Here is a 22,341-nt window from a genome sequence, read left to right on the forward strand (position 1 = left end):
TGCAACAGGGCAACTTCTACACCATGGAGAATATTCTTGACTGGCTGCAACACTGTCTGGTATGGAACATGTGCAAAACATAGTGTGGCGAATTCACATCAACATAATAAGGAGTAGTTAGAGAGCATGTCATCTGAGTAGTAGGTATTTTTATGAGTCACATGAGTACATTTTAAACCAAAGTATGATAATGATTGCTTTGACTAATAACGGTTTAAATCTCATTTGTGATGAAGGCTGTGGAAGTGGAGAGAAGACGTATATTGCAGAAGTTTCATCATACCCAAGAGACAGATAGGCGTATACACCGTCCTAGATAGGGTGTAGTCCCAGACGATAATCACACATTCTCAGACTAGATCATTCTGGACATAAACAAGTGATAATAATGATATACAGTAGACTGTAGCCTACTACACATTGACTGCAGATGTATCTTTTTAATCTATTTTATTTCAACTTTAATAGCAATGTATGGACATTTTGCACTAAAATTATTTTATTTTACACTAATGAACTAGAATACTAGTAGATGATGTGCCTATACCTTATGCTGAATCCCAATATGTCTGCGGAATGCACACCATGCAGCAGCATTGAGCAGCCTCACCTTTGGCGAGCTGAGGCAATTATCGAGACTATTACAAAAGACAGAAGTCTACTGTGTCTCCCTACCTCAAGAGTCTGACCCTGGAGCTAAACGGTCCCACATGCAAAGTACCTGGGATCCAGGGTAATAATTGGCCGCTTCAAATTGGTCAGAAGAGAACAAGAAGTTGAAGCATACATTTAGGTCTGATAATGATGTACCGTTCATGTTCAAATCATGTTTTTTTTTTATTACATTTTGGACAAAATAAAATGTTGTTCAAGGTGCCCACTCTTCATTATAGTTATTGTATCTGTGAAGACCCAGCAGCTCTGTTCAGGCAGGAGAGCTTTTCTATTTTTGTGAAAATGAAAGCCAGGACTAATTGCACTAATCTCACGAGATGGATGTTGTATAATAATATTTCATTATTATGTTACCTGTGTTGGATTATGTTTGGTAATTAAATCTAACAGTCTGACACAGTGGTTTTCAACCAGTGGTCCTTGAAGGGGTTCCAGTTGGTCCCCACTAAATGATGGAGAGTTGTTAACCTGCAAATGGAGCCTTATAGATCTTTAACTCTTGAGAGTGTAAAATGAAACCAAATAAGTTTTCATTTAACATACTCAAGTTACATGATACAGAAAAGGTAACCGAGGATCCTTTCATACTCATCAATACTGCAAAATGTGGACAAAATCTTATCCAACGATAGGCCTAGATGCTTGGTCCTATGGTATGTCAATGTCGGACAAAAGTCTGCCCCCCCCCCCCCCCCCCTGCAATTCTGCATTGAGTGATGTTGGTAGAAATTTATTTATTGGAGATTCTGACTTTCAATTGTACATACATTTTGTTTTGATTGTATTGTTGTTCCACTTTTTGCTTTGTGAAAGTATGGTTTATCATGCAAAAGCCAGTGCAGTGCATGTATCTGTCGTATAGGGGTCTCACGGGTCTGTCGTTTGCTATTTGGACTGACGAGCAAGTCCATCTAGGTTTGTACTCAGACAACCACCGTACCTACCTTTTAACAATCGCAATTCGCAATGGCGTGTGGGTAGTTGTAGTGTTGTGGAAAGAATGCACAAATGTTTGCCTTTTTTAACGCCTCTACGGACTTTACAGTTTCGAATATTTATAAGAATTTACTCGTCTATGAATGTGTGCGTGTTATATACTCCGTCTGTTTGTTTAAGAATGTCTTCCAAGAGGTTTATTTTTTATCGGACACATGGGTGAGCTAAAGTTGGCTAGCTAGCTAGCTAGCTTAGCTTGTAAAACGGGAAGAACATTTACTCAACTAATCGCAGTTAATGAGTTCAAATAACGTAATTAAGGAAATCACTGCACCGCGAGTGTTATAATGAATTACAATAATATTTGATGTGCACGTCTGGCTTTGCTGGAGCCAGAAAACATTTAAGGCTAGCCATTGCATTGTTCCCATTCGGAAAATATCATATTGATTGATTGACTATTAATCGATTGCAAAGAAAAAAGGAAACTGCATCAAAATGGATGATAATACTCAGAATCTTGACGATGATATCGTCATCATCGTTGAGAACGAGGCCGAGTCTCTCCCCGCGGAGGAGGAGAGGCTGAAGCAGCTGCAGGGGGGCAGCGCATCGTTCGGGCTCATGGATACCTGTCCCAGCTGCAAGCTGAGCTTCCACAACAGGGAGCCCAAGCTGCTGCCATGTCTCCACTCCTTCTGCAAGAAGTGTCTGCCGCCCCCCTTCAGGAGCGCAGACCCCCGCCGCGGAGACCCGCAACCTCCTCCCGACAGCAACAAACCATGTGAGAAAGCAACCACAAGTAACATCTATGTTCATTCAACTCTGAGAGGAGGGTACACACGATGGAACCAAATTATAGCCCTCATGGTCACTCACAAATGTTTCTGTCACTTGTCTGATTGTGATTTTAAGATTCCTTTTGTGTATTGTACATAAACTATCATATAAACTGGCTTGCACATGTTGATGTACACTTGTACAGCACCCAACTTAAGTTACCACACGTTGTTGCATATTCTCCTTTCATGACATGAAATTAGCAAGACTTGATCAACTAGCCAAAATGCTCTGCTAAGAAATATAGAGAGAATAGAAATTCAACTCGCAACGAAGCTCCCTTGCTAAATAATTGCATGTTTTGTTTTATAATTTCTTAAAAAAATTGTTCTAGCAGTAGGTGCCATTCGTTGCCCGGTGTGTAGACAAGAATGTTGGGAGATGGATGTATTGGACAACTTCTTTGTCAAAGACTCAGCGGAGGTGCCAAGCAGCACGGTGGAGAAAAGCAGTCAGGTTGGTATCTTGATTCTCCTCAAGGCTATGAAAATAAGCTACAGGTGCTTCACAAAAAATTGAATATTGTGGAAAAGTAAATTTTCTTCCGTAATGTGAAACTTTCATATATTATAGATAATATATTTAAAACCTTTTTTTGTTTTAATCTTGATGATTCTGGCATACAGCTCATGAAAATCAAAAGATCCTATCTCAAAATATTAGAATGTATGAAACCACTAAATTACTAGTAGTTTTGGCACTGTGGGCAGGCGCCAAGTGCTGCTGGAAAAGGAAATCAGTGTATCCATGAAGCTTGTCAACATATGGAAGTGCACATTGCTGTAAAATATCCTAATCGGATGTTTGTGTTGACTCTGCAATTGTGTTGACTCTGCAATGTATGGAGAAGCGGGATGACTGGAAGCGAAGATGGAGGGCTCGTCTGAGGACGACCTATAGAGTTTTTGAATTATGGAAGAAAATGAACTTTTCCACAATAGTCACATTTTTTGAGAAGCACCAGTATCCATATGGACATGAATGTCACTTTCTTTCTTCACGCCTTGTTTTTTATGTGCAGCACACAAATGTAATTAATTGTATTGAGCTATCTAAAAATCTTATTCTTGTGCACCCAGATCTCATGAATTTAAAAGCATTCCATTGAACTTTCAGCTCTTTTTCTTTACCTCCCAGTGCATCGTGTCCTTACTGTAGCTTCATTACATAGTGTTGATTCTCCGTCCTAACTTTAGTGTGACATTGGGTGTTCTTCCACTTTCTTGGGTATCTGTGACTGACTGACTCATACCCACACATCACTTGGCCCTTCCATTTTAGGTGTGCATGAGCTGTGATGACAACACAGAGGCCACAGGGTACTGTGTGGAGTGTGTGGAGTTCCTGTGCGTGACCTGTATCGAGGCCCACCAGAGGGTCAAGTTCACCAGGGATCACACCATACGGCAGAAGGAGGAGATGTCTCCAGGTAGTGTGTTTCACCATCACATACTCTGCTTGGTCAAGTTCAAGCCAATTGACAGGTAGTTGAATTTTAAGTAGGGTAAGGGCCCTGGGCTGAAAGTACCACAGAATGTCTGCACATAGAAAAATTGAAGGTATGTGGGCCTACTTTAAAATGGAATTGCATGCCCTATGTGTAAGAAATCTTTACACGAAATTGCAGGTTTCCAAGACGACAACTGAGATTGGAGGCGTGCTCGGCCACAGTGACAAACGTATTGAATCTGTAGCTCTTTGATTGTTCAATATTTTGAAGTTGTAGGAGAGTTGCAAGCTTTACATGGTGCTGTCTGGTATTATGGTGTTTACTGTTTCAACGATCACACGTAATCGTTTTTAACAGATGTTCACCTAGACTGGCAAAAATCTGCTGAAAAACTACATTTGTCTTATCTGCCACCTTAATGCTACCAAACTTCAGAGATAAAGCAACAGCTTTTCAGTTGACAAGCTGTCACAGCCTTTAGCCTATTTGAATCAAATGTACTGTGGTTGGATTGGGACACTTAGTTTTACAGGTAATTTCAGGATAGTCCACATTACTTACTTACAGTCCACATAGCAGTGTGTAGATATGTCTGACCAGTCAGGGTGTGTGAAATAGCAGATCTACAGTACAACCTTCGTGACATGATGTGAGTCAATTAATAACGAGCTTACAGAGTCGAGTTGAAAAACATCTCTTCACTAAACGTTGTCCCATCATTGACATTCACACTAGATTGTTATTTTCGACAGACTGTTGAGACGGAGGGACAAAAGGAGGGGGCCAAGTATATAGAAAAATATATAGAGTTTAAGTGACAAATGCAAAATGAGTGACTTCCCAATATTACTCACATGACCATCTTGATACCATTTTTATTTTTTGACTGGATTTGCTCGTATCAGGAGAATTACTTAATAATATGCAATTCAAAAAATATTAATGTATATTAAAAAAACAAGATTCTACTATAACACATCCCTCTTTGCTTTTGTATATTCCAGAGGCAATAGGCTTGTCCTCACAGAAGCCTGTGTTCTGTGATATCCACAAGCAGGAGCCATTGAAGCTGTTCTGTGAGACGTGTGACCGGCTCACCTGCCGAGACTGTCAGCTACTCAGGCACAAGGACCACAAGTACACAATCTTGTTATTTATCCCAATTTTCTTCAAATGTAGTTATTATGATGCAATCCTTACTTGTGTATAGTTCCTGTCACTGCTGGCCCCTACTGTTATTTTTTTGGCCACCTGTCTGCTCTGATACACATGGCATTGGCAGCTGCATATTCACCGGAGTGGGGAACTGGGGGAGAGATCACGAACCTCCCCATGCGTTACTCATTTGTGGTGAAACCCCTCAATGTCAGGGGTAAAGTAGTGTCTGGCAACTCCATGTGTATTTGGAGATGTGATAATTGACTCCATCCCCAGTCCAACAGTGGGATTTTTCACCAAAAGGACTGTGCATGGGGAACAAATGGAAATCATAAAATTGTGGAGGGAAATTATTCATTTGATTGAATACTTTTAAGTTAGAAAAAAAGTACAGCAGTACAGTTATACAAAAATGCCTCAAAGGATATCGCGAAAAGCCCTGGCTCCTTGTTTCCATTCCTATGTTGCAGTTTTGTTTCTGTATTCTTATATCATTGTTCTCTGCATAGCTACCAGTTCCTTGAGGATGCATACAGGAACCACAGGCAGTATTTGGAGAGAATGACAGCGCAGCTACAGGAGAAAAGGAAGGCCATTGAGGACGTCTCCAAGTGTATCAGTACTGGGTAATGGAATCCTCTACACTAGAGTGTGGTAACATTAAAGCTTGTCTTATTCTAAAGACAACAGACAAAAATGGTAACCAAATGTATTAATTAGTTCGTTAAACTGTTATGGTTGTCCAATGTGATGCATTTCCTGAAAATGATCGTGCATCCAAGTCGAGTAGTCAGAACTATCCTGCCTGCTACCGTCACCCATAACGGAGTTCCTATTCTGAACCTGAGTGTTGATGTTTATGATGTTTGTTATGATAGAGAATGAGATTCATTCATTTTTATCCACATTTATTTACATTTAGACGGAATTGGCTTTATGCTTGGCAGCATTAAGCATTGATTGTCTTTTCTTCATGATAGGCTCCAGCAAGTTGATGAAAATCGCAAGACGGTCACCAATGAAATCAAGAAGTCCATTTGTAACTTGATCATGGAGATCAACAGGAAGGGAAAGATCCTGGTTAACCAGCTTGAGGTATGCATATCTAGCTCATCCACAATCTGTTATTTATTTATTTTGCATATCCCCAGTTTCTCCTCAATTTAGTACTAGTTGCCAAATCCTTGTGTGATCTTTGGTCCCTCTCGACCTTTTTTCGTTTCATAAAGCAATATGTTTGATTCTCAGGCTCTGACCAAGGACCATGAGTCCGGGCTGAAAAAGCAGCAGGAAGACGTGAGCTCTCTGACCAGACATCTAGACCATGTCATCAGCTTCACAAAGTGGGCCACAGCCAGCCACAGCGGCACAGCTCTCCTCTACTGCAAGAGACTGGTACAAACACTAAAATATACACTCTTTGGTCTACGGGATGTGACGCCATGACATTTCATCTTCATCCTATGGGAAACACAGAACGTTTACTAGAGACATTAATCAGAGAGTGGGATTGCTTGATGGATCCCCCATGTTAGAACAAGAATTCATACAAATTGAGAAATCCATCAAATAGATTGTTTTGAGTTGACGGATGATCCTTGAGTGATTGGCTTTTGCAAGTCCGTTGGTGTTTATGTGATTTCTAATTCACAAATGTGTTGCTGTATGTTTGCCATTTTTCTGTTTTTCTTCATTTCCTTTCTCACCGCATTCATCGCTTCAGCTTCCCTTCTGCCTTTAGTAAGTAGGTTCGGAGAGGCTTAGTCTGTATCAGCTGTGTCTATCCCAGTTTCAATGTGCTAGCCCCCTGGGAGAGGTGGAGTACCACACCTACCAACACTCCGGGAGGAGCCAGCATTTGAAACTGAAAACCGTCTGTTTCCTATATGACTCTTATAACCCCTGAGATTTGTGCAGGTAAACCAAACTGAACTAAGCAAATAGTTCACCTGAGAAAACCTGCATCTAGAGTTGAACCCTGACATGCCCTATTCTGAGCATGTCATAACATTTGTCATATCTACACGCTACACATGAGATTGTAGATTGGCTATGTTTGTTGTAGAGGGGAAAAGGAGGAGTTTAAGACCTATGGGGGACCCCAGGCAACGGAGTTGGTATATAGGGTGGGTTTAAGTTAAGTACATGATGGAAGGCTCTCTGACATGAGTTAGTGACACCCCCCTCCCCCTCCCAGATCCTTTTCCAGATCCACTACCTGATGAGGGCCAACTGCAACTCCTCCATTGTCCCACAGAGCTCTGTTCGCTTCCAGTGTCGTTCTGGATTCTGGGCCACTAACGTAGACCTGGGTAAGACTTCTAAGATAACAACTACTTATAAGAATATTTAGAATAATTAAAGTAATAACATGCAGACATCTGTATTTGACATACTGCGAAAACAGTGGGTGGTTAGACGTTATAAAAATACGAAGGTGTTGAGGTTAACTCTGACAGTCAGAGTTCAAAGCATGGTATTAACAGAATAGGTAACAAGGACATCATCACATTTAGAAAAAGCTTTTAAATGACTAAACTGAACATCATTCCAATTTATTTTAATAATATATTGAAAAAATATATATTTGAAAATGAAAACATTGAAAGTTCCTAGACTTCTGTAATTTTAATTACATGAATTGTGGGTGAACTGTGGGTGGTGACTGCTGCACCAGAGTGCCACCCTTTGGCCAAACATCACACCACATTATAACAATTTAAGGCCGTCGATGGCATCCCGTGGTGAAAATAAACAAAGTACAAGCTCGGAACACGTTGCCATGAAACGTAGCTTGTAGAGTTGCATCTTTGCCATTTTCTCTTAGTTGAAAGTGGTTCACTGTGTTTTTCCCAGGTTCTCTGGTGGTAGAGAGGGCCCCAGGCCGGCCGCCCCTTGGCAACCATCAGGCCCCTGGCCTTCAGCCTGGCCATCAGCCTGGCCAACAGCCTGGCCCCAGAGCAGAGCCCCCTGGCCCTACTGGGGGTCTTTCCACCACTGCACAGCAGCGTCAGAGCACCCTGGCCCAGCTCCAGATGCAGGTGAGGGTTCAGTAATTTTAAGAGAAATCTCCTTGTGTTTGATACAGCAGTATGAGAAGACAAGAACATGGTTGAACTGTTTTGGCCATATCTGTTTTTATTGATTCATTATATATATTGCTTTGTGTTAATATACCCTTTTGTGATTACATTGATAATATGTATTTGTATAGTATATGTAAGCATCATAAATAATGCAATTTCTTAGACAAGAAGTTTTATTTTGAACTTTCATCATGGATTTATGATATTTTCTGTACGGAAAACAAAATCTCTTCCTAAATTGATCGCATTGAACATGTTTTCAATCCAGCCCTGGTCGGTTCCCCTCACCCCTCCCTCACCCCTCTCCTTGCAGGTGGAGAAGCTGGCACAGCACCCCAACCGGCAGCAGCCTCCACCCAACCACTGGTCCTGGTACCAAAGCGTCAGGCCACCTGGGCCCGCCGGCCCTCCCGGTCCCCCGCCACCCGCGAGGCCCATCCAGGGGACGGGCTCCCCCTCGCAGGGTCCCCCTGCCCTGGTGCAGCAGCAGCAGCAGCAGCAGCAGCAGCAGCAGCAGGGGCGTAGGTACGGAAGTTCTCACCCCAACCCGCGCAGCCCCACCTCGTCTATGCTCCACAACACAGGATTCCCCCCAGCTCAAGTAAGTGGGTGGGGCATTGGAGGGTGGCTGCTTATGTGCAACACGGTGGCATAGACTGTCCTCAGTACTCCATGTAAATGTTTTTCATACTTTTAGAGCATGTCCGTGGTCATGGTGTTACTGTAGCTAACAATAGTGGGCAAGACATGTGTTAATTTAAAAATGTCTGTATTTACTGTAGATACAAAGTCCTGTGTTAATTACTACCTGTCAAACAAATGCGTGATTGCATCGGCAGGTACTAAGTACCAATTTCAACCAATAAAATGATGACTCTGTGTGCAGGAGTTTAAATCTGATAGCTTGATTGGCTGAGGAAGCAACCAGCCCCTGTTTCACTAGGAAATACGTCTTGATATCGTCTGCAAAAGCCTTTTCAGTCAGATGGTCTTTAACAACGCCTAGTAGTAATGCCTAGTTCCTTCTTCCAAAGACTTATTTTTAGTCAGAGAGGAGATCTCATTTAAAAATGAGGCCAGGGTGAGGCATGAAGCATATTTCCCCTGAGGTTTCATCTCTCTAATCTCACACAGATATATAGGTCCATCTCAACTAATTAGAATATTTTGTAAAAGTTCATTTTTTTCCGTAATATAATTCAAAAAGTGAAACTTTCATATATTCTCAATTAATTGTGCATAAAGTGAAGTATTTAAAACCTTTTAGTTTTAATCTTTATGATTATGGCGTACAGGTCATGAAAATCAAAAAAATCCTATCAATGAATATGAATTAAAATATTTTACGAGACCGCTAAAAAAGGAATGTCGACCATCTGAAAAGTATATTAATGTATGCAGTTCATACTTGGTCTGGGCTACTTTTGAACAAATAATTTAATCAATGGGGATGGCATGGAGGTGATCAGCCAGTGGCACTGTTGAGGTGTTATGGAAGCCCAGGTTTGCTTTGATAACAGCCGTAAATACATTTATATTGTTCAGTCTTGTTCAGAAGGTTTGGAAAACACCTTCCTCTTGACAATACAACCTAGATTCTCTGTGGGGTCAGGCCAGTTGGCCCCCGTGGCCAACACATCAGTGTTGCCAAGTTGCCAACACATCACTGTGTTTTGTCATGTCCAGAGTCTCAACACACGCTGCTGGAAAAGGAAGATCAGCATCAACATAAAGCTTGTCAATGTACGGAGGCACACAGTGCTGTAAAATATCATAATAGATGGTTGTGTTGAGACTCTGGACATGACAAAACACTGATGATTTAGGCCGTGTTATCTGCTGGTGTTGATCCACTGACAGTGAAAACGAACAATGGTTTCAACACAGCCATCTTTTTAGAGTACATTGTGCCTCAGTATGTTGACAAGCTGTCATCTGTCATTTTAGATGGTTGCATTGGCCATTCTATTCAAGCTATACAAGCTCGCTTTTTGAACATTTTTGAAAAATGTTGGAAGTGTGAGAACTACTGGTTTAGATTAAGGTGTTTGTAGAATCATCCTTAGGTCTTAATGGGCTAAATAACCCCCAGGTTATGAAACAACATCTCAGATATAGTGCAACATGGTTTAACATTTCTTCTAATGATTTCCTCCGTCCAGTCCCTGAGAGAGCTGATTCACAGCTCCAACTTCCCTCCCAAACCCATGGACGCCATGCAGGGCACGTCACGCTACGCCCACCCCCTCACCTCTGGATCAGCCACACAAACAAATCAATTACAGCAGGTTGGTAAAAGAACAGAATGGTGGAACATTTGACCCAAGACCTGTGTTGGGCCTAACTGTGGAAAACAGTTTCTTGTTGTATCAGATGACATTGGTAAAGTTTTTCGGACATGCCTCTCTTGAGATAATGGAAGTTGTAGCATTAGTTTAGGGGGTTGCAACACGTCTTGAACACTTTGTTTTACTAATTTAGTAAAACAAGCATTCCTTCCAATGTTTTTTAATAATGGGTGACATGTAAGCACCATGTGTACATGCACGTGGTGCGCCTTCTAGGTCACCTATAGACAGCCTGTTCAAGCATTGGACAAGCATCGTTGATACTGATGGTTTGATCCGATATGGATTGTCTTCTGATATATTGTCACCTCCCTAGTTTTAACTTGGCCTTTAAGAAATAGCACTGTGTAAAAGGTTAATTTCATAAAGTAGTTTTTTCTTTCTTTATCCCTTTGGGGCTACAAATCCTTGTGTGTACAGTACACCGCTGCAGTTGGCAGAACCAAAACTGAATGACTGGGTTGTACTTGTTTTGTTTGTACCAGCGGGGTCTAATGGATCCCACCTTCCTGAAGAGGACTGAGGCCAGTGGTAGTACCATCCCGTCCATCACCATCTCCATCCCTAGAAGCTTCACCCAGAACGTTGCCTCAGCCGCCACAGACAGGACCGGTACACTTGACCAAACATATTCACACAACCGCAGTGATGTAAATAGGTTTTCAATCTAATGTGTCCCGGGACCCAGGGGTGGTCTTTTAGATGCGTCCCATGGACATTTTATGAGTCCCACTTTAACGACGGTAGGAGTCATATTTTGTCTTTTTTTTTTTTTTACAAATTGCAGCATTTAACTCCCATTTCGTCTTATATGGTTGTATTCATGCAGAAAATATATCTGAAAGAAATAAACACAATTCTAAATCTGACAATTGCAAAGAGTTATGCAAACAGTGCAAAGTATATGCAAACAAAGTAGATTAAATGGCACCAAATTACAGTACAGTGCTGATTACAGTAGTGTGTCCATGGGACCACGGATGTGTCCATTCTCAATAATCTGCGTTTTGGGATGCAAAATGCACCCTATTAGCATCACTGCAACCACATAATTTGACAATATAATTCATTATCGGCTGGATTGGTTATTTCTGTTAACATCAACGTGTTAACATGAGATCAAGTCCTTTTTTTTATATAATGTATTTTCTTCCGTCCGTTTGTCATTGAAGTGCAAGGAAGACAGGATTCACCTATGGCTAAGCCTTCCTCCTCAGACAGAAGTACAGGGTAAGGCTCACTCTGTCCCTTTTTTAATTTCCTATTTTGCCACAACGTGCTGCGTTCACACGGGCAGATGCAAAAGATGCAAAGCTATTTGTAACATTAAGCAGCAGGAGGATCCCTTTAGCAGCAGGTGCTCGTTTATCATTAGCACAACCACTACAAACATTACACACCTAATGCTGCAGGTTCCATTAAGTAATTCCAACGTGTGTAACCTACAATGTTTAAGTGACGGATGCATGGTTTTTCTATTGTAAATATGGTCGCTAACGTGGCGACTAGCATGCCATAACTTTCCCTTTCAGTTTCAAAAACGTATGAACCTTACGGGTCCATTTGGTTCCATTTTTGTACAATCTCAGAGTTGCATAGGCGTACGGTGCCATTTGGAACCCACTCAAGGACACTGGTGTAGCAGAGTGTTTCCTGTGAGCCAACATGCACAATTGCAGCACCCTGACTCTTGTTTCACCAGAATGTGAACATAACCTTGATTAGTGTCAGCACCAGTAACACTTGTGAAGGACGTACGGGGCCCAAGTTCTTTCCAAAATGGTGTGTGTGTGTGTGTGTGCATGTAACCATTCCCTAACCCGTGTTCCTGTATGTCTCTGTGTGTGTGTTTGAAGGACGACGACATCATGGAAGCAGCGCTCCACTGAGCCGCCGGCCTCCACGCCATCCAAGAGACGACGAAGGTCGTCCCCCGGCCCCATCATCGTCATCAAGGACGAGCCGGAGGACGAAGATGAAGTTCATTTTGTAAGCAAATGACTCTGGTTTTTATAAATCAGTGCTTCTCAAACTTTAATTTTAAGGACCCCCCCGGTTTAGTATGCAGTAAGCCCTTAACATTTACAGGGTACAAATGGACCTGCAAGGGTCAATTTGGTATCATTTGTACAAGTGTCAAGAGTGACAGACCTGTAAGGGTCCACTTGGTTCCTAACTATCAATAATTTAGTAAAAAGAAGGCAGCGATCAGAGCACTCAAAAATGTTTAAAAATGAGGAGAGGGTGGATAAAAAGGTACTTTATTTAGAAATGTTTTAAAAATCCAACATGTTTCAACTCCAAACGAGTCTTCATCAGAGCAGGTAAGATAATTCAATCAATAATTTAGCTGGAAATCCCCTGGAACCCCCTCAAGGACCCCTGGGGTTCCCGGACCCCACTTAAAGAACCATTGGTTTAAGTCCACAACACTGGACAATGTTGGATTGTCGTTGTGTTTTCTTAGTAGGAGTGCATAAGAGGACCCGAGACCCGCACGGGTCGGATCCGTGTTTTATCACCACTCGGAGCTGGGTCGGAATCGGCCGTATGTCCCACGGAACTCGGGTCTGTATCTGTGTAATACCTGAGTGGATCCGAGAAGACCCGTGCTATTGTGTGACTGTGTGCGGTGCGACCGCGACATGCTGCACTGAAACCGCAAGGTTCCCAGTTCAATCCCAGGCTCCCCCAGAGTTTGTCGAATTTCGGGTTCGGGACCATTTGTTTTGGACCCGTGAAGAGCTCTACCAGGAACAAAGTCGAGTTGCAGCTGAAAGTAGTTTTCTACATGACAAAATATTACATTCCCAGTCCTCAGTTTCAGCCATTGGCTGACAGGCAGATACAAACATCATGGCTCGTTTGATTATTTGAAGAAATCATTGATGTCTATAAATCTTAAAGAGATGGATGAACAAAAACCAACAGAGGAGTGACTTCAGAATTGTTGTGGAGTAAGTCAATATAAAAGTGGATTGAAAACTCAACATTTCTGAAACGGAAAAGTGGGAAGAAATCTGAGACCCGTTTTCTTGGGAATTTTACTGAAGCTGAGGTTGATCAATGTATAAAACTGTATGACAAGGTGGTGGGTGTGCTGCATGTCGAGGAGTAAACGCATCGGTCTGGGGTCGGATGGGGCCAGAGTTCTGGGGAAAAGCGCAGGAGTGGGAGCTTTACTCAAAGGACAATCAATTTTCTTTAAAGATTATTTGTTTTGGCATTTTCTCCTTTATCCGACAGTGACAGTAGAGAGACAGGAAAGGCAGGAGAGAGAGAATGGACGACACACGGCAAAGGGCCCAAGGTCGGACCCAAACCCAGGCCAGCTGTGGGAAAGACTCATTCCCTTCATGTCACGCACACTACCAGGCAAGCCACAGGGGCAGTCTCTATTCTTATTGCACATTGTGCTCCGTTGGCAGCAACCAAGGCCATGAATGACTATAAACACACTGTTAATGGGGTCTGATTCTACCATCACTCTACCACACGACTGAGTCGCCTCCGTCAACTGAAGGCCTGGCCTCCCTCAGGGTGAGGATGTACGGAGCCTGCAACAACCACGTGCTATCTGCCGGCTTTCCTTACGTCACTGAGTAGAGAGCATCCAATCCAACTGGCCTTTAATCATCAAGGAGGTCACCAAAGAGGCACCCAGGGGCAATTGATGGGTGCAATGGACAAGCTTCTAACCTTTATACAGTATTCATTGCCTGTAATCACACCTTCGTTGTGATGTCCTCCCTTTCATGAACAAGCTCAATCTTGTATTCCAGAAAGACATTGTAAAACATTTCAGTGTCACTGCACTCTCACAGCTATGTGAAGCCTCAGGCCCAAAGTGACAAAGGTTCCAAGATGAATGCAACAACTGTGTCTTCAGGGATCTGGAGATGACACTTGGAAATGACTAAACAAACAAAGAGTGCTACATCAGCCCTCTGACTGAAGCTTCATAACCTTGCTTCCCAGAGGAGGACCTAGATCTTTTTAATGGTCGTCATCAAAACCCAAAAGATGGCCACAGAATGCCGGTGAGTCCTTTTATTCTGGCTATTGCTTTCCTGTAGGCTATTTTGTGTCATCTATAAGCAGCCTGTATTTATTTTTTAAATCATTGTATTCAACCAAAATATCTCAATTGAAACAACATGCTAAATGATATGATATGCTAAATTATTACTTGTGATATGACTCTACACAATACGTTACATGTATTGAGATTTCAAAAGATAATAGGCCTATTGCACACGGTTTGTAGGCTTGCACAGACTAAAATATGTAAATGGTCAAATACAATGGAGGACTACTGAAGCCCTCTAAAAAAGGTCATACTAATTATCTCTCACCATTTCCACACAGATCATCATGAATCTGCTTCACCAGCCATATTGTGGATTATTTCAACGGTGACCCTGCACTGATTAGTAGCACAAATGTGACTTTGGGACTACCGAGGATTAAGATTACAAACTGCCTGTGATGTTTTATCCAAGAGCTTCACAACATCTAAAGGGGACAAAAGTGGCCTTGTGTCTGTGTACCAGCAGAGCAGGGATTCTCGCTGCAAAAAAAAAGAATCAAAACCATGCTCAGAAGCCACCTGAAAGGAGAAAGTTGGAGACTTCTGATTTTAAATCAGCAGCTACTCACTTCCATTAACTGAGCTTTGTTGCAAATGGAAGGAGCCTCAATGGAAATGTTGCAAGTTATAAAAAAGGCTCCTTTTAACTGTCAGTAGAAAGCCTAGGCTACTTGAACTGAAAGCTGTAAGCTTGATGCAATCAAAAACATTTTTGTGATTTTCTTATTTTTTTAATATATTTGAAGTTTTTTAGAAAACATGGAATGGATTTAGGTGTTAAAATCAATAAGGTACAGTACAATGTGTGGATTACTAACCACCTCCCAGAGGCGGTTTTAAAAATGTATATTTGTTTTGGTTAAATCTGTATCATTGTGCTCAAATGTTATGTCTGTCTGATTCCAATTGTCATTATGTTGCTGCCACTTTTCCTTAATAGAATGTTCTCCAACTCTGCACTTTACCGTGGCGCAAAGAAATGTTAAAATTGGTTTCCGAAGAAACAATTATTTTAATAAACTAATGATGTAAAGACAAGACGGCTTCTTTCATTGACATTTAATTTGGATTGTATGCATGCTCGCTGCAGACAGACACTAGTGAATGCTAGTTAATAGTTATAAGAAAAACACACACGGTGCACCACAATATTATGTTTGTGTAGGTGCAGTGGTGTCATGCTCGTAGAGTCATGCTCGTAGAGTCATGCTCGTAGAACGCAGTACCACGCCGTGGTACCAGTCATTTTGACGTGCATGCGCAGGGACTGGAACGGAACGGTGCACAAGTACCCATCGTCTGGCGCCGCCCCGCCCCCCCTTTCCCCCCCCCCTCTCCATTTTCACAGTGTCAAGTACCGTGCCGAATCAAATGGATACTACTTTGCATAACAACAGCTTTAACTGTTTATACCTGAGCGCACGTAGCCTATACGGTAAGCATGCACACTTACAGCAGTAGGCTAGATGGCTCCAGTAGGCTACTGCTGCTTTGATTGATTGAAATATTTATTAACAGTTTGCAGAATTATAGTACATTTCAAGCACAAACTCAATACAAAGACTTAACTGTGAGTGGACGACCCAATTAAGCATTACACTTGTTTACAACAGGGTCCACCATGTTCAATTCATCAATGCTGTCTGTGTGGTGTTCTTAATCTGCACACAAGAAGAATGCCTCCTCCAAAGAACAGATTCATTCGTCCAAAGCAAACTTTTTAGTTTCGCTAGTGTGCAGTAAAGATGTTTGTCTGACTATTTTAAGTCTACTATTGTTTGTCTAAAACTCTCAAACTATTTAACAATATGCACGTGCAAGCGTGCACGCGACGTCATTAAAACGCGTGGTACCAGTAAAAAAAACACCATGACACCACTGTAGGTGTGGTGGACCCCAGGAAGATTACCGGTAACTGATTTTGTGAAATAGCTAATGAGGATCCTATTAAACTCGTTAGGGTACCAATTGTATCCAACCCGGAGAGAGAACTCATACGGCATACACATAATTAAACAAGTTAAATTGGATGTGATTACACAAAGAAATGGGCAGACAATATTGGAATTTGAACACTAATATTGAAGCTGATGAGTGGGCACATGAGTGGCTGAAAATTGCCAACTCACCTGATTATGTATTTTCTATTTATTAAAGAGATGGAGATCTGTTACTGAACACACTGTAGCAATCGCAATGATTACTGAAGTAGGCTTTAACCTTTAACAAAGCATTTTAAATGCCACTTACCGGTACCCTACCTAAATGTATATCTTTATAAGTAGAGAAACATTTGTGTAAGGCATGTCCCACAATATTTTGCATTTAGTTTTAGCCTGACTGCTCACTCAACTTTCTGTTTGGACATTTATTTATTTACCAGGGACAGTGCACATTAATCAACATTTCAGTTTTCATATCCATGTAATTGGGGACTGTCTTGTCTGCTCAATATTTTAAACTATTTACAAAATATTTTGCTGGACCAGATAATGTCTCACATTTGATGGTTTTCATACAGGCGTCGGAGTGAAAACCAAACCATGATGAGGTCAAGAGAATAGGCCTGCGAGACAGTGCCCAAGAGCACTGTACTCTTACTCTCCATCATTCTCAAATGGAAGAACTTTGGAACCACCATCTCAATCTCGTCACCCAGCCAAAACATCATCTTCAAATTATTCAATAGATATGAATATATCCACAGGTGCAGTCCAGTATAGGGGCGAGTCTCCCAGACAGCAGCACTGGGGTCCAGTCCAACTCCCAGCAACAGAGAGAGACTCCGCCAGAGCCGGCCCCGGGAGCAGAACCCAACGGCACACAGGAACAGCAGCCCCTGGAACAGCAGCCCCTGGAACAGCAGCCCCTGGAACCGCAGCCCCTGGAACCGCAGCCCCAGGCCCAGCCTGAATTGGAGCCAGAACCCCAACCACTGACCAAACCGCAGCCAGAAAAGAGCTCTCCAGAGGAAGACCCCAACGAAGACTGGTGCGCTGTGTGTCAGAACGGAGGTGAACTGCTCTGCTGCGACAAGTGTCCAAAAGTGTTCCACCTGAACTGTCACATACCTGCGCTCAACGAGTCCCCCAGGTGAGCAAAAAAATACGTTTAGTCAACTGGTTGATGGACAGAAAAAAATTAAGTGAAATGACTGAAATAGAGCTAATGCAAACCTGAATTTGGGCTCTGTCTGACCATAACAGTGTTGCCTTAACTTTCCGTTCAATCAGTATAAATGCAGGTTAAGAAGTGAAACTAATTTTCTCGCAAATTATGAATGTTGTGGCCATCTGAGAAGTGGCTGTTTCAACGCCTGCATGCAGCATGCATGCATACTAGACTCTACAGTAAAGTTAGCTAGAGCAGTCATTTCAAGACCCAAAAGAGAAAAGAATATCTATCTTGTTTGCTAGCTTCCTTTCTTTTCTGGCATTTCCAAATAAAGAAAATGTATTTAATTGTTTGAAAATCAGACCACTCATGCATTTCAACACAGATAGGACGCAAGCTGTAATCATTTGACCATGTTTAGTATGTTACATAGATATGACCAATACAAATGAACAAGATTAGGGAGTAAAGATGATACCCGTGGTGGTAGAGCCATTTTGTCTTGGAAAATGAGTCTGGAGGTTTAAAGTCTTTTATCTGCTCTTGGTGTTTCTCTCCCAGTGGTGAGTGGTTCTGCTCGTTCTGCCGTGACCTGGTGTCTCCTGAGATGGTGTACAACATTGGCGAGAACGAAGAGACCGACAGAGAAGTGGCATTCCCTCTTATTGATAGAAGGGTACATTCATTTTATTTGTATTTCTTTTATTCTGGCCTGTGCTGTCTATAGCTGCTAAGACTTCCTATTGTGGGGGGGGGGGGGGGGGTCATCTGTAGAACTTGAGAAGGTTATTACAGAATCTTACTGTTTAACCAGAATCTGTTTAATGGTCAGGTGTGTTCACCACATGTGAGGAAGTTGACATTGTTCTCCATAACAAATCAGAAAAATATATTCAGCAGACGAGAGGAAAATAATAGGTTATGTATTAATAAGCAATGAGTAAACGTGATCAATGCTCTGCAGGCATACAACGTTAAATGTAAAAAAACAATGTTTTGAACTTCAGAAGTGTGAGAGGCTGCTGCTGCGTCTCTACTGCAACGACTTCAGCACTGACTTCCAGCAACCATCGGTAAGAAACCACTGACCAAGAGCATGTGCAGCACCTTTCATTGCATATTACTGATAATTATGATGTGAATATGGTAAACAATTATAGATGCACATTGATTAAATAAGACTTTCAGTGATGTCATAAAAGATGAGAGTATTCGTTGTGCTTGATTGTTTTTGTTGTCCATTATGATTTTGAAATTAGTCATGTGTTTTTGGACTAATGTAGGAGACGAAGAGGTACAAGGAGCTGATTAAGACGCCCATGGATCTGTCCATAGTGAAAGGCAAACTGGATGTGAAGTCAAAGTCAGAGACGCACTATGTAAACCCTGAGGAGTTTGTGGCAGACGTCAGGCTCATTTTCCTCAATTGCGCTAAGTACTACAAGGTTAGTATGGAATGGCTATACAACACATGAATTCATTAGTCTGAGATATGGGATATTAGATAACATGTTATTAGTGTGGTGATGCTGTGTATATATAATGGCATTAAGTGGATGGTGCTCAATTCCTCATTAATGTCCGCCTTCATGTTAAAGTTTACAGCAAAGCTGATGCTTTAAGGTTGCCCTGACATCTCAGTTGTGTGAATTGTGTTGTGTGCGCCCTAGGCGACGTCTGAAGTGGGCAGCGCCGGCTTGTACCTGGAGGACTACTTCGAGGAGCAACTGAAGCTTGTCTACCCGGACAAGATCTTCCCTGGGGGCAGGGAGGAGAGAATGATCCCTCCGTTGGAGGATGAGATCGAAGACGAGGAGATGCCGGAGGATGGCATGACCCTCATCCTGACCGTCAGCCCCGCCTTAGAGGATATCCCACCGATGGAGGAGGAGGAGGATGGAGAGGAGGACCCCGCTCCACTGGAGGAAATGGGTCCAGCCCACGAGGAGGAGGAAGAGAAAGAGGAGAGAATGGAGGAGGAAGAGAAAGAGGAGAGAATGGAGGAAGGGAAGGAGAGTGTGGAGGAGAAGACAATCTCTACTGACAGAGAAGAAGGGATGGAGGTAGCAGAGGAGGAAGAAGGGATGGAGGGAGCTGAGGAAGGACAGACTGAGGCGGCCAATGAGGAAGGACAGACGGAAGCAGCTGAGGAGGAAGGACAGACGGAGGCCGCTGAGGAGGAAGGACAGACGGAGGCCGCTGAGGAGGAAGGACAGACTGAGGCCGCTGAGGAGGAAGGACAGACGGAGGCCGCTGAGGAGGAAGGAGGGACCGAGCCAGCTGAGGAAGAAGGAGGGACCGAGCCAGCTGAGGAGGACAGAGGGAAGTCGTCGTCGCCGCCTGCCGCAGGTGACATAAAGCAGGAGGAGCAGACTCCCGTGGAGGAGGTGAAGGAAGAGCTGCTGCCAACTCCAGAGAATGACTGTATCGACACTGCTGCTAGCAGTGAACCCAGCGACCTGGCACCTTCCGCCTCCCCAAAAGACGACCTCCCTCCGCCCCTTACGGACAGCCCCGAGGACAGCCCCGTGAAATCACAGCAGCAGGTGGAGGAGGGAGAGGAGGTGGCGACTCCTCCGAATGCAGCCAAAGACAAGACGGAAGGGGGGCAGGAGGTGGTGTGATAGGGGAGTGAAAGAGAGACAAACTAATGAAATGAAAAAGATGGATGATATTTGTCTTCCACCAAAGTGACCCCTTGCCGGCAACAAGGGGACATTAGTTGCTGCAATCAAGACAATTATATTTGTCACTTTGTCATCTATAATTTGCAATAGGAAAAAACGATACTGCAATACTAAAACTGTCCTGTGTTATAGTTCACAACAGCTGCAGTATAACACAAATTGCTTTGTTTTTTTGGACCTGGAAAAGGTTTCAATTATACTGTAACATAAGGTTATTTTTTCTGATGACTACAGAAAGCACACAAATCTCATGAGGATCCAATGTTCTTTTATCATTTATCTTAAATTAATCATGTCAACACTTGTACATAACATCATTGCCATGTACTGTAGGTCCCAGAGCCACATTCAGTACATGAAAACACTTTCCTATTAGTTAATGCATGCAATAGTATTTATCGTGTCTCCATGCTATTATGTTTGTAGATATGTAGTTCACTTTAACCATTTCCTTTAGTTATAATCAGATGGTCAGGTCTATTTATGTTTTATTGTTGAATGCGTAACAGATGAGGCTGATGGAAATGGGACATAGTTTGTGTATAGAACGTCCTACATAGATTTTGGACATTGAGGGAAATTACCTTTTGAAAAATGACACTGCTCAATTGAGGATAATATAAAACACATGATCCTGCATTTCTCTTGTGTTTTTTTTTTTTTTTTTAACTTTGATCAGGAAGGATTTTAACAAACACACCAAGTACCAAGTAATTACTTGCAACCCACCAAACAATCGTCAGTCTACGCAGTGGTGGCAAAAGTACTTGCAATGAAATTTAGAAATACTCTGTTACAAATGAAAGTTTGGAATTCTAAATGATACCAAAATGTACCAAAAGTAGAAGGTACTCTTCATGCAAAAGGTCCCATTTTTTTCAAAGTTTTCAAATGTAGAAAATGTCTAGTAAAGATCTTTTGAAAATTGCCGATCTAAACACTCACAATCTGTCTCATCAAAATGTATACCGGGCTGAACTAGTTAATGTATGTTTTGTCCGCCTGGGTGACAGCAGAATGTTGGGCGAGCACTGGTGCTTTGGAATGGGGCGTCAGATCAACATAATTATGGAATGTCAGAACAGGTCAGCTCCATATATAGAGATTTAAGGGTGGCAGTGGGGGCAGTGTCTTGAGTGTACAGGGTTACGCATCCTCTAGTCTAGGCTGTCCCCAGTCACTACAGGCGGCTGCCAAATCTTTGTGTGATGGGAACTTTTTTTGCTTTATTTTTGGACTTGTAGGCTAGTGCTTTAGTGAAGTAAGTAAGGAAACAGGGGAAGTGACACGCAGCAAAGGCCGTCTGTATCAGCACTTGAACCTGCAACACGCTGTTAAGCCTTTCAGGCTACAATGGAGCCTATAGGTGCATGACCAGACCACTAGGTCAGTGGTACGGGAACCAGCCCAGCATCCCTATTCTGAGAGGAACATTTGCTGAAAATAGATCTACAAGCTCACAACGCCAGGTTTGGTGTAGAAGGAAAAAGGATCAAACAGTACAGAGCCAAATGTCTTGTATAGGTCAAGTTTACTTAGTATCGGGTTTAAATTGTTAAATGTCAGAGAAACACAAAAATTACACAAAGATGTTTATAGTCATGAAATCAATTAAATTTAAAAGGAATATAGTGGGGGTCCCTGCTTCATCTCTCTCATAAGGGGTCCACCTGAAAAATGTTGAAGATCCCTGGCTTAGACCCATTTACACTTATAGTTATTTTTTTTGCGTGGGGTTTATTCAGAGTGGCTTAGTGGCTAGTTTATCATTTGCAATTGGAGAAACATGTGTCTATTTAATGGGAATTCCCATAATCTCTCAAAACAACAGGTTAACCCATAGGTGTTAACCCCCCCCCCCCTCTCTCTCTTTGTACCATAGCTTTGTACACACAGGGTGCAAATATTGTACGATGCTGCCCCCTACTGGTAAAATACGTGTAGTGACGTTTCTCAT

The 22,341-nt window shown here is 42.4% G+C and overlaps 1 protein-coding gene across 4 annotated transcripts; it reads left to right on the forward strand.

Annotated features, from left to right (window-relative positions):
* The first annotated feature begins 1,642 nt into the window (after positions 1-1,642).
* trim24 (tripartite motif containing 24) lies at positions 1,643-21,311 on the forward strand. Of its 4 annotated transcripts, none has more exons than XM_080757659.1 (19): positions 1,643-2,395; positions 2,786-2,907; positions 3,733-3,880; positions 4,906-5,038; positions 5,569-5,685; positions 6,040-6,154; positions 6,308-6,454; positions 7,257-7,371; positions 7,916-8,100; positions 8,414-8,746; positions 10,308-10,433; positions 10,979-11,105; positions 11,666-11,723; positions 12,350-12,482; positions 17,291-17,676; positions 18,259-18,373; positions 18,705-18,770; positions 18,981-19,142; positions 19,368-21,311. In XM_080757659.1, the coding sequence occupies exons 1-19, from the start codon at positions 2,110-2,112 to the stop codon at positions 20,319-20,321; spliced, it is 3,828 nt and encodes a 1,275-aa protein (XP_080613785.1). In that variant the 5' UTR covers positions 1,643-2,109; the 3' UTR covers positions 20,322-21,311. The 4 variants fall into 4 exon arrangements, with proteins under 4 accessions (XP_080613785.1, XP_080613787.1, XP_080613786.1 ...); XM_080757661.1 differs by having other exon boundaries at positions 8,459-8,746; XM_080757660.1 differs by having other exon boundaries at positions 2,789-2,907.
* Positions 21,312-22,341: the final 1,030 nt, after the last annotated feature.

This window comes from Protomyctophum bolini (assembly GCF_963924005.1).
Source record: "Protomyctophum bolini genome assembly, chromosome: 23".
Taxonomy (NCBI): domain Eukaryota; kingdom Metazoa; phylum Chordata; class Actinopteri; order Myctophiformes; family Myctophidae; genus Protomyctophum; species Protomyctophum bolini.